This window comes from Mesocricetus auratus, unplaced genomic scaffold (genome assembly GCF_017639785.1).
Source record: "Mesocricetus auratus isolate SY011 unplaced genomic scaffold, BCM_Maur_2.0 Super-Scaffold_100014, whole genome shotgun sequence".
Taxonomy (NCBI): Eukaryota; Metazoa; Chordata; class Mammalia; order Rodentia; family Cricetidae; genus Mesocricetus; species Mesocricetus auratus.
Window position 1 is genome coordinate 33,851,383 of NW_024429197.1, and position 12,673 is coordinate 33,864,055.

Sequence of the window (12,673 nt, forward strand, 5' to 3'; positions counted from 1 at the left end):
ACTATTACAGCACAATCTAGTTGAGGAGGTAGACATATGAGCAGGTAATTAACAGAAGACGCCAAAGTCATGGCAGAGCAGAGCAAAGCATTGGGTGGGGTCTGGGAGGATACTAAAGATTGGAAGTTCTAGCTTTAGGGACTGGGGAAGGTATGGTGAGCTGAATACTGGTCCCTCAGAGGTACCCAGAACCCACTCTCCAGACCTAATGATACTGTCTCACACCCAACTAAGAAAACTTTGCTGATGAGATTAAGGCAAGGCCATGGGAATGAACACATGACCTTGGGTTATCAGTGTAATCAACATCCCTGAGGAGGGGCAGGCAGGGAAAGAGGCCATACACCAAAGAACACAGGTAACTATAAAAGGCAAGGAAAACTGACTCCCCGTTGGCCTCTCCATGGAACAGCCTTTCCACAGCTAGATTATAGCTTAATGAGACTCACTTTTGATTCCTGATTCCCAGGACTTTAAAAAAAATCTGTGCTGTTGTAACAGCTATATTGTAGATTGGACTTACTTGTTACAGCAGCTATGGATGGCTCATACAAGAGGTTTCACCACAGATGAAGTGGAAGTAGACTGTGCTCTATCAAAAAAAAGGAGCGGGTAGCTATCAAGGATCAGAGCTCTGTGTTATAAAATAAGAAGTGTGACATGCCAGATGTGAGGGAGTGTGGGGGGCAGGGGGGTCTTAGAGTAATGGCTTTGTGTCACATTGTAGGAGCGTGTCAGCTCTGGTTTCTCTACATTTTCTCTGTGTGCCTTAATCCTCCTTGGCTCCTGCATACCCATCTTAAATGAAAACAGGTGCCACAAACAATGAGCTCTCCACAGGCATTAGTAAATCCACATCTCTGCTCAGGCAACAGGCCTCAGAAGCTTGGAAGCAGAGATTTTCTGGCAGAGAAGTAAGTGGATACTGAGCATGTTGCACCCTGTGGCTTGTGGAGTGCTACTGCTGCATCTCTCTGGAACCTTCTGACTCCCGGAGATGTCTCCGTATGTCAAGAATCTCAAATACAGAGTGGCACACACCTTTAAACTCAGCACTCAGGAGACAGGGACTGGCAGAGATCTCCATGAGTTTGTAGTCAGCCTGGTTTACATAATAGGTTTCAACCAGAATCACATAGTGGGGTCCTGTCATAATAACAACAATAATAAATATCACAGATATACTGTTGGCAGGATATTTGTTTACAGTGTGAAGATGTGTCTCTGCCAAGGCACCCTTCTTGTTGATTTAATAAAGAGCTAAATGGTCAATAGCTAGGCAGGAAGAGGTTAGGTGGGGACTTCCGGGGAGAGAGAGAACTCTAAGAAGAAGAGAGGTGCAGAAACTCCAGAAGACTCAGAGCAACTTGGACAGGCCATACTGAGGGAAAGGCCACGTGCCAGAATGAATGTTAAAATACGTGGGTTAATTAAGTTATAAGAGCTAGTTGGAAACAAGCCTATGCTAAAGGCCAAGCTTTCATAATTATTAATAAGTCTCCATGTCATTATTTGGGGGCTGGTGAGCCAAAATAGCCCAACAAGTAGAAAGTTTGCTACAATATACCATATCTGTAAGTTAGAAGAGCACCTGTTTTCCCCAGGACTCACTGATCTTAAGGGACACCTCTGTCATATGGTATAAGCAGAGCAGAGGCCAGAGACTATAGCCTAGAACACTAGGGCTTCCTTGCACATGGGAGCTGATGGAGCTGAGACCCTACAAGGCAAATAAATGTCCTCCATCTTCTTGGTGGGCCCCAGGCTGGACACTCAGTGTCCTCATCAGACACTCCCTTGAGTGCCAGCGTTTCTGAAAGGGAGCTTTCCTTGTAATCTGTCTGTCCTTCCTTGTAATCAAAACCAGGGCCACACTATCCAGTGTCTCTCTATGGGAAAGGACATGCTGGTTTCTTTTTTCCCTGCTGAGTTTTTCTCAAGTTCTACTGAGCAACCCACCACAGCTTCTGCCCTGAACTGTCAGATGATTTAAGCAAACCAAATCTGTTAGTGTTGTGCTTCCAAGCTAGTGGATCCAGGATGTCCGGGCTGTGTCCCAAGTGGAGTTAGGTGTCAATGAGACCTAGTTCCTGTCACACCATGTTGACAGGTAAAAGGGCAAAAGACAGGGGGAGATCTGTCACCTCTTCCCAAGATGTCTACTTGGTGAAAAGAAACTTCCAGACTGGAAAGGCTAACCGGATCAGCCCAAGGCTTGGGAAGGCCCTATACCACACTTAAATGACACTTTTCAAACAGGCGTCTATACAATTTCTGCCCCAGGTAGTTCTGGCTGGCCTACTGTCCCGGTGTCTGGTGCCCTTCCCCCACTGCTAAGCACAGAGGGCAGGGCAATGAGTCATTCTCAGCTCTTTGGCCTTGGGTGACCTCCGTCAGTTTCCCCATCAGTGCAGTGGCCCCATGTGCCTCAAAGAAGTCACAGGGCAAAGTATCCAGGGAAGTGCCAACCGAGAGTAGGTGCTTTTACAAACTCCGGGTTCAAATTCTCAGCCCACGCTACAGGTAACAAGAGCCAAACAGGATAAAAGTCAAACCCCCAGATTTCCTTCTGGAAAATAAGCCTCCATTCTTCCGAGTTTTGTCTAATTGCTCATGGCCAGCGCTTTGGAGTTGCAGTATAAAAGAGAGGAAGGCTAGGAACGATCCCCACACTTCTTGATTTTTTTTAAATTGGGGGTAAGGGAGACTCTAATTAGGGCAGTGGGCCTAAGAAATCGGAGAGTAGCCGGCTCCAGGGGTTGTCTCCTGCTGAGAGCAAAGCTCAGGAGGGTGCAGACAGTGCAAACACCCATCCCCCACTGTCATCACATATTAAAGGGCCAGGCACCAGGGGACAAGCTGGAGGGTGACAGTTGCTTTGGGTAACAATTGGCTCCTGTAATTTGCTTTCTCTTCTGGAGAGAAATGCACACACACACACACACACACACACACACACACACACACACACACACACAGAGAGAGAGAGAGAGAGAGAGAGAGAGAGAGAGAGAGAGAGAGAGAGAGAGAGAGAGAGAGAGAGAGAAGAGGGAGCACACACTGATGACAGCCATCAAGACACCAGCTAGGCCTTAGGTAGGTCAGATCTTTCTTTCTTCATATCTGCTGCTTCTACTTGGACACAGGGATACTGGGATACTGTGTTGCTGACCACACTGTGCCTGGCCTTTGCCGACCTGCTGAGGTCCCATCCATGGGTCTGTTGCAGTCCTATTGAAGTCCTACTGAAGTCCTCAGGACTTCCTATGGGAATACGGTGAGCACTTCTCTAAGAAGGGCTCCAGAAACTTAATACTGAAGCTTGTGAACACTCAGCATCTGGGATACAGGAAAGAGGCAGGGAAGGCAGGGAGAGCCTGTCCCACCTTCACTGAGAATCAGGATGAAATATGCAAAACAGCAACCCATTTGTTTTAGGGGGAACCAACATTAGGCCCACCCAAGTTCAGTCTGTATGGAGTTCTGATGATATGCAAGGTCCTTGGCCAGCGGAGGGTTTCTCCTACAGCAAATCTCTGGTTCTCCAGCCAGCATAGACCAAGGTCCCTGGAGATCACAGAAGGATGTAGACATTACCCAAGAAGCAGAGAACAGCCACTGACTAATAGTGTCCACCAAAGCCGTGTATGAATAGGCTATGTCAGGAGACTGCCATCCTGCCAGTTACTCACATGTGTGCTTGTGCAACGTTCTAGTCTTCCACGGTCACATACCGAGTCAGCTAGACAATATCTAAGCTGTCTTCTAATTGCAGCATTCTATAAGCCCAAACTCAGTGCTCATGGAGAAGAGGATTCACAGACCCTATCAGTCGATTCTCATGATTCTCATCTACCGATGGGGTGCTGGAGCCAGTGGCTTTTGGGACACTAAGAGAATAGCATGAAGACTCCACAGTTTTAGTCACTGAGCTGGAAACATTTAACAAGCAGCAGTTTGGGGCTTCTGTTTGCATGCTAAGGACAAAGGGCTACTTACTATGCAGCAGGCCACCAGAGCTCCTTGGGCAAATCCTGCCAGGACATCGCTGGGATGGTGTTTGTGGTCAGATACACGTGACAATCCCGTGTAGAAGGCCATCATGAGCAAAGTGAACTGCAGGAGGGGACGAAGCAGGCGAGCCCCTCGCCAGGTGAAGCGGGCCTGAAGGTACAGCTGAAGAAAAGAGATAAAAGAGACGCTGAATGACATCCGGTTCACAGACACTAGAACACCGGACCAGCAGGCTCTACATTTTGGCTAAATGTAACCATTGAGACTTGGTGTGATATAGCATGGATAGAGTATTTAACTTGGACATGATGCCAGCCACTGATCTTTAGTTTTTATAGCATTAAAAAAAATCGAGTTTATTTAGAGGGATAAGAGACTTGAGTAAGATAGTACATAGGAATGGTTTTTACACACTGCTAGGCATACAACAAGCATTTAATAAGTGTGACTTTCCTCTTATCTTCTGGACCTACACTACTTAGAGAGCAGTAACCAAAGTTTGCAAAGGCTTTGCTGCAGAACTGATAACAATTTACTAATTCATTTGTGAGCTTTCTCTGGGATTACAGCTGCATAGTCCCAAGGAACCAGCAATCCCCTGCCACAGCAATAAAATACCAACGAGGCTTTCAGTAAGTTTCTCGGTCACTCCCAGCAAAGGGGTGTTCCTGCTTGGAAAGTAAGCAACTCTATCCAAAAGACGCTTCCAGGTCATCAGTAGGACTGGGCATCAGCAAAGGAGGAAACATAAACCAGTCAGACAATGCCAGCCGGCTTTCAAGGGGAGGTTGACAGATACAGGACCTGGGTGGGGTGGAAGAGTAACCTGAAGAAAAATGTAAGAAAAAGACAAGGAAAGAAAAGGAAAAAAAAAAACCCACCCAAAACACCACCTCTGGCCCAAGGAAAGATGAAATGACGTCAACTGGGTATTGTCCCCTCTGAAGTTATCTTGCTAGAGTTTCCGCTTTAACCTCTGGGCACAACCTACTTCCCAGGTTCCTGTGGGAACTTGGGAAATGAGAGGGAAGAAGCAAGAGGAACAAGGGGGAACTTCCGACTACAAATCAAAGCAGGGGAGAGGCCAGGAGAAGGGAAGAGCAGAGGGAGGGGCTGCTAGCCACATGGCAGACCTGAGGCAGAGGCCAAATCTCCCTTCCAGAGACAATGGGGCACTTTCCTTTTGGTGGCCAGGAAGGACCAAGTCAAGGGCCAGAAGGCTAGGCTAAGGGGATACAGAGAGGCATTTGGGCTGTGCAGAGAGCCTTGTCTAGAACAAAATCCTCAACTACCTGGAAAATACAAAGGCGCCCACAGAAAACAGCAGGTGGCTCCTACCATCATTTCCACACAATGTGTCTAATATTAGGAAAGTAAAAGTACTGAGTAAAAACTAGTAAGAGAGGATACTATTGTTGTCTGCTAAGCGAATTTAAGAAAAATATCAATGCGTTTCTCATATATCAACAATAACCAGTTAAAACCTAAAAGAAGCAACAAAATCACCATCCCAAAGCTAAAGACAATGAATATAAATTAATGTGCCCAAAACTTCCTTTGTGGAGTAAGGAACGCAAAGGACACTTTGAATAGAGATCTAGAGTCTTCATTTGTAAGAACAATCAATGTATAAATTCAATTAGAATTTGATACACATTCTAGAACACCTGAAGAAAAAAACCAAAGAACAGAGCAATGGACTGATAGATTCTACAATAGGTGCTAAGGACAAAGAAATGAGACGTTTATCTCCACTCCGTACACAGTTATGGGTACAGTAAGTGTACTAATGTGTCTTACAGACATAATGAAAGAGGGTGGAAGGTGGCTAGTGTCATTGACAAGGGCAAAGGATGATGGATTTGAACCATCAAGATGGAAGACTCTTTGATGGAAGGTAAGGGAGATTTGTGAGGGCTGTGAGTGCAGTATTTCAGTCCAGCCTAGCTGGAGAGAAGCTATATGAGGTATAAGGAGAAATAAGGTTGCAGAGGGCCTTGGGAATCAAGCCAGGGAATACGCCTTTTGTTGGGCAGACCAATTCCTCTCAAACTGTATTCCACACTGTATACTAAGGGTCTGACAACATAGACAGGCGAATGCTGTATACTAATTCCTTAATTCTGTCACAATGCTTATAAAATTATTAGAGATTTTGAACCCTTCAGGGGAAAAGACCTGTTTATTCTGAAATCAATTATTTTAGAGAATATCTACCTACTGGGGGGAAAAAGCATTAGAAATTTGAAAATTGGCTTGAAGCAAGGCACCAAGGTTAACAAGAATAATCTAGATGCTTCATAAGGAGTATAGGGATCATTGGGTTACCATAGGCAATGTAAATGTCATAGTGACCCAGTACCCACATAGTGACACTATAGGTATCAGGCCATTGGCCATTCCCTCCTTCATGCTGCAATAATGACATCATGAACCAAAAGACTCAGCTGTTAGCAGCGTGGTGCCTATAATCCAGCAGGAAGCACAGGCCAACGGACTTGTGAGTTTGAGACTTGCCTGAATTACACAGTGTCTCACTATGCGAGCCTGGATGGAAATTCTGTTGGTCTCGCTGTGACCCAAAACAAGTTCAAAGAGGAATGGACATTCTATGTACCCACTCAGGCTTGCCTTCCTCCAGTAGCTCTAGACAGACAGGTGGATAACAGAGAGAGCACAGGTTTTAACCCGAATGCCCTCATGCATACCTCAGTTTACTCTCAGGTAAAGGAGAATAATAGCAATTGTCTTAGAGGCAGCGGTATGGATTTGTGGGCCACACAGATAGAGGACACAGCACAGCACACAACTCAGTTAGTGCCAGATTTTATTCTTTAATCACCTCTAACAGTTTTTTTCAGTATTCTTCACTGAAAAAGCTACAGACCTCAGAAAACACTTGTACAGAATCCCACCCTTCCCCTTGCTTGCTGCCTGCAGACTTAGGTCACAGGCTTTGGAAGCCAGGGTGGGGCAGAGGAAGGGCGGGCTTGCCAACCGGACAAGGCTACATCTCCCCTGCCACTGACTCAGAGGTTTCAGGCTGGGGGCTCCAGAAAAGAAAAATCTCCTACGGGAGCGGAACTGGGGAGGAGACAGGCATCAGAATAGCTCCAGGAAGAGAGGAAGGGAGTGCTTGTGAATGGGAACAGAGTATGGGCCATGGGAAAAGAATTCCTCACATGGACTGGGAATGACAGCCAGCAAAGGCAACTTGTGCCTCCATATCCTTCAGGGTTAGAACACCATGGAGCAATGGCCTCATGGTCAGGATTGGCCATGGTGATGCCCACAACGGAGACACCCCTTTGCCTTGACATAATAGTTATCCAATGACTGTGACAATCTTTCCAAAACAAATAAATTACTAAAGAAAGACCTTGTGCAATGACCTTCCACTTAATGGATGCAATTGATTTGAAATTAGTTAGGCAGTGGCAAGAGGCTTTGTGGCTGATAGTGGGATCCTACCACAACTACCAGTGCCACCACCAAATGGATGGGATCTTCTGGTGCCTAGCCCAGTTCACAAGAGTCAACTCAGGAGTGTGCAGGAGTTTCTCTGTATATCTTTTGGAGCTTAGGGACAGTAAGTTTCTCTAGAGGCTCCACTCATTCCCAGTTCCTGGTACAGGTTCAAATTACTCAAGAGGACATTAAACCCTGCTGACCACAGGGCAGCCATGCATGCCTCCAATCCTGAACCAAAACGTCCCAGTATCAGAGAGGGCCTGCAGGAACTTCTGCAAATTCCTCAACACTCAAAAACAAAAACAAACAAACAAACAAAAACAGCAAGTTGCTTAGGAAAGGAATGAGGAAAGCTGGTCAAAAACAGAGTGAGAGTTACCCTGACCACATCCAAGCTGCTACTGTGTTTGCTTCTCTCTGTGAAGGATGGACTCTGAGCTGAGGAAGCATTACTGGGACATTGTACAAGAGGTGAGCTCTGCAGTGAGAACAACTAGATTGCACAGGTGGGCCCCAGCGAAGTCACTCTACTTTTCTGAAGTTCTCTTTTCTTACACAGCTCAAGAAGTGCTCATTCTTAATATCTGCGAAGGTGTCAGAACTCCCTGGAGCTGGACCGTGGTGAGCTGCCATGTGGATGCTGGGAATTGAACCCGGGTCCTCTGGGACTGCTGACCAAGATGTGCTCATTTTTTAAAATGTTGCAAGTGTGTATTTGTATTCAACAACTGGAAAGGCACACGCTAATGAAATATGTTCTGCAGCAAAAAATACCAGTAATAAACAATACTCCTATATCCTAACAGTTTTCCTTGCTGGTACTGGATTTGTGCTTCCAGCTGCTAAAACAGAACTGTTGGCTGGGTATGTGAGGAGGATTACAATAAATGGTGCACATCTGCCTCCCCTCCCCAAAGGAATGAATATGGAACCTTGGCATTCACATCCCATCCATAAATGGTACTCTCTTCTGCCCTAGCTTTAAATCTGGGCTCCTACAGAATTGGAATTCCAACAAGATCTCCTTATACTGAGTTCCCTGTCTACCTGGGTCTAAGGCTGGTGTGTGAGCCAGGCTGTTTCTAAGACTCCCTAATTCTTGCTAAGTCATTTGTGTTTTGTGCTGTGATCTGCATACTGGAGAAACAGGTCTGTACAGTCCTCTCCCTTCATTTCCATTGCTCTCAGGACATATGCCTGAAGAGTGAAAAGGCAGCTTTCTGGGAGGCAGCATAAGTCACCCACACCCAGAGTGAGACACTTTCTTGCTCTCCAGTCTCCTCCTTGGCTCCCCACCTAGTCCGAGCTCTTGTGCTTGGCGGAAGGCCACATGATGTAAACCAGTTTCCCTCTGTAGAGTTATTAAACTGCTTTGAAGACAAAAGATTTTTTTTAATGTGACACTTTCTTCCTTTCCAGAAAAATCAAATCTCATTTTTCCATCACTATCAAGAGAAGGAAAGGAAATGGCCACTCTGCCAAGCACTGAGTTAGACACTGGGCTAGAAGCTTAATTACCAGCAACTGCCACAATCATCATGTTAGGTGGACACCAGGGAGCCCATGGCACAGATGAAGAGGCCATGTTGCTCAAGGCAACAGGGAGCTCTGAATTACACAGAAAAACTGCCTTTCTGAGTCTACAATCTAACTTAATATCTGCTGTCTCTGTAAGGAAATTACTGCTTTACACGGAGTCTTGATTTTATGAACTTCTCTCTTTAGTCTTTGGAGAAAAGAAGTTATCCAACAGAGTGATGCGGTTGTCATCTGAGACAAGCTCCAGGATTACTTGGAGCTTCAGGCTCCTCTACTGCACCTGTCTAGGCATTTATAAACTCCCACGTCTCAATGGCAGACATACAGCCTGTAGAAGTGAGTGGAAGGCACTGGCCTGGGAGTCTCTGTGCTGACTTAATCTGTAGAGCTAACAGCTCTTCCTCTCTGCTCCATCCATTCCCAACCTGAACCAGGCAGATTCTCTAACTCAGTCACAACTATGTGCTTTTATGGTTTTTTTCCACAAATTATGAGCACCTTTGGTGTTTTCAGGTGCTCACATAGGTCCTGAATCACAAGTGCCCAAAAATGGGTGGGTGAATAGACAGATGGAATGAAGTAGAAAGGGAAAACATCTGGTACAGTGGTTTATGCCTTTCTGCCCCTAGAAACAGCAATCAAGTCCCTATGAGAGGTTGGAACATGTTCTTCCAGGATCTGTGGGAATGCCTCATGGGCACCCCAGACCCCATGCTCTGGGATTTCAAACGTATTGAACAAAACCTCAATGACTAACAACCACAGCCTGGAGAATGTGGCCGTCGGAGGTCAGCCACTTCCCTGTTTCCTTGGTACCCAACAAATCCTGTGACATACAAACAGTTCTCACAGGACAACACAGAAAAAGCCAATGGGTAAAGGATCCAGGAAAGAGGTGAAAGCCTTGTCCCTAGACCACATGACTCTTAGTAATCTAACAAGTCCATGAGTAGGATGAGAAGAAAATTATTGGAATGGAAAAGACTATTGACCTCTGACAGTCTCATGACCTGAGATTCACCAACACGCATTCATTCATCTAACACTCACTGCACACTTGTTAAGGATGTGAGCGGGGTTAGGAAGGGCTTGTGATGGAGGATGCGCTGTCTATTTTAAACAGGGCAATCATGGAGGGCTTCTCTGAGAATGAGACCTGCAAAAGGACAAAGGGCAAGATGCTGTCTTCCAAGGAGGAGCCTGGATGTAAACCCGCTGCACCTAATGTGCACTGAAGTGAAAGGTGGAGTTGATGACCGCGGGCGTTAGTGATCGACTCTCAAATGTGTCCTTTCCTGCTGCCTTCCGGTCACCAAGCAGTACTCAGCTGAGCACCTGACATTCTGGAGGCAGCAGGCACAGGGTGTGCTTCTGCGTACTGTGGGTCCCTCCAGCTCCTCCCATTTTCATAGGACGAAGGCCTCAGGAAGCCTTCCCTGGCTTTGTCTTCATCTATCTGCTCCAGGGCACCACAGTCCCAAATAGCCATAATAACCTCCTCATCTCGTGAGCCCTTGAACACAAGGTGTCAAGCCATCATCGCTGTCTTCCCGGGTGTCTGTCTGAACTCTGAAGCACCTCGTCATCTCACCAAATTCCATCTTCCCACTCCTATCATGGTACTTGACGAATGTGCTGCTCACTAAATATTTGCCAAATGCTGAATGGGTCATTTCCTTGTGGCTGGCCCCAGGTCTGATGTGTCTCAGGAGCCCTAGAGGGTATCTAAGAGTCTGCTAGCACAGTGGAGACAACGGGTGTGCTACCTAAGTTGGTGTCTGCCCTAGTGTTGGTGTCTTATCCAGCTAACCACCATGGAGGCAGAGGATCAATCTAGATGTGGTCCTCTGGGATGTAGGACAAGGCCCTGAGGTGGGAGGCGTGGCGTATGCTTCTATGTGCTGTTTTTGTTTTGGTTGGTTTTATTAGAATCTACATCAATCCCTAACAAACCTTAGCCTCATCCTTAAGCTTCCATGCCTAGAGATAATTTGGTGTTTTGGCCAAGGTTTTCCAAGCCACCCATTTTGAAAATCCAAACCCAATCTGGAGTGCCCTTCAAAGCTATGCTTCTGTTGCTGGCTGAAGCTGACTGGCCTGCAGTGGGGATGCCTGGGGTTTCTAGTCAGCTCCTGTCTTTGAACGTCAGGGTTACACGAACAGAAGTTTGACCCTCAAGACATTCCTTTCTCTTTTTCATCACATAGAAGACTTTAAACTTCTTCAAAATAGAAACACATAGACTAAGTGATAAATAGCATCAGTCCCTGATCCTTTTGCTTTCATTTGACAGATGGAGAACCTAGGGCCAGATCACAAAAGTGGCGGCCACTCTACAAAATAGACGTGACAGTCCCCAATTTACAAATGGGTAGATAGAGGCTGTGAAGTACCTCCCTCATAACTCACAACTAGTTAATAGCAGAGTCCGCATCTGTCTGGTTCTAGAGGCAAAAGCAACCAGCGCTGCACTCACAGGTTCACATATGGTTCTAACCCCAGTACTCCAGTGAAGCTGTGGGTCTCAGGCTGTTAGAAAAAGCTCAGGGTCCATGGAGGTAGGTCAGGATCCAAGCCCTACTCTAGCACTTCCTGGAGTCCAACATAAAAGCACTGGGGGAGGGCCGAAGGGCTGTCTGACCTATCACAAGATTTCCACTCTAGGACAGTGGGCTTCAAACTTCCTTGTGTGAAATATCACACAAAACCAAGTTTCTAGGAAAGAGCACTGCTCAAATTTTCAGCTTTTATGTTTCTGAGATTATTCTGGCAGAGGTGGGATGGGGTAGGGGGCTATGTGTATGGATCTGCACATGTTGGCATCTTCAAGGAACCAACACTGAATGTGTGCATCTTTGCACAAGTTCCTAAGATCCTGTGGTATGTATGTAATCAGGTGTGTGTGTGTGTGTGTGTGTGTGAGAGAGAGATCATATACCAGGAGACAAGGGCTAAGCATGTCTCTGTCTCTCTGTCTCAGTCTCTCTGTCTCTGTCTCTCTCTGTCTCTGTCTGTCTCTGTCTCTGTCTCTCTCTCTCTCTGTCTCTGTCTGTCTGTCTGTCTCTGTCTCTGTCTCTCTCTCTCCCCCTCTCATTCTCAGCTTCCCTCCCTTTCTTCTAGCAATAAGAATAAGAAGGCACTATAATTTTTCTCTCCATCAAAGAGATATAAATAATCTTCAATAACAATGCACGTCTCACTCAGACATCCTTTGTACAGATTCCCTTCTGTGACCACAGCTAGTGAGGGTTGTGGAGGGGAGTGAACCAGGCCAGGGGAGGGTGTGGAACCACCCCAAGTGTTACAGCAGATGTGAAGAAGGGCAGGTCTCTTCTCCTTCAGGTGGAGTTGAAATTAGTTCAAGCTCACATTCCTTTCGCTTTTTTTCTGAGAAGGTTTGCTTTCAGGTTTTTGTTTTTTTTTTGGTTTTGGTAGCCAATATAATGAGAAGAAACCACAGTGCCCCTTGGGGAAGACCACCCTTTATGTTTTCCTTGCTGTATGATGTCCTTACTAACTTCTCAGATTCAAGTCTGTTTCCACAAACAAGATAATCAAAGTCAAGCCCACAAGCTACGAAGGGAAACAAATGTTTTGTTGTGAACTGTAAGCATAGTGCCTGGCACACAGCATGAGCCCCAAACCTGCA

At 46.2% G+C, this 12,673-nt stretch overlaps 1 protein-coding gene across 1 annotated transcript in view; it reads right to left on the reverse strand.

Moving 5' to 3' along the window:
• The window catches only part of Plpp3 (phospholipid phosphatase 3), a 75,798-nt gene that overhangs the window by 11,743 nt on the left and 51,382 nt on the right, over positions 1 to 12,673 (reverse strand). The window contains exon 5 of the mRNA XM_005072183.4: positions 4,000 to 4,176. Within this exon, the coding sequence (XP_005072240.1) occupies positions 4,000 to 4,176 (177 nt within the window). The remainder of the gene's footprint in view (positions 1 to 3,999; positions 4,177 to 12,673) is intronic.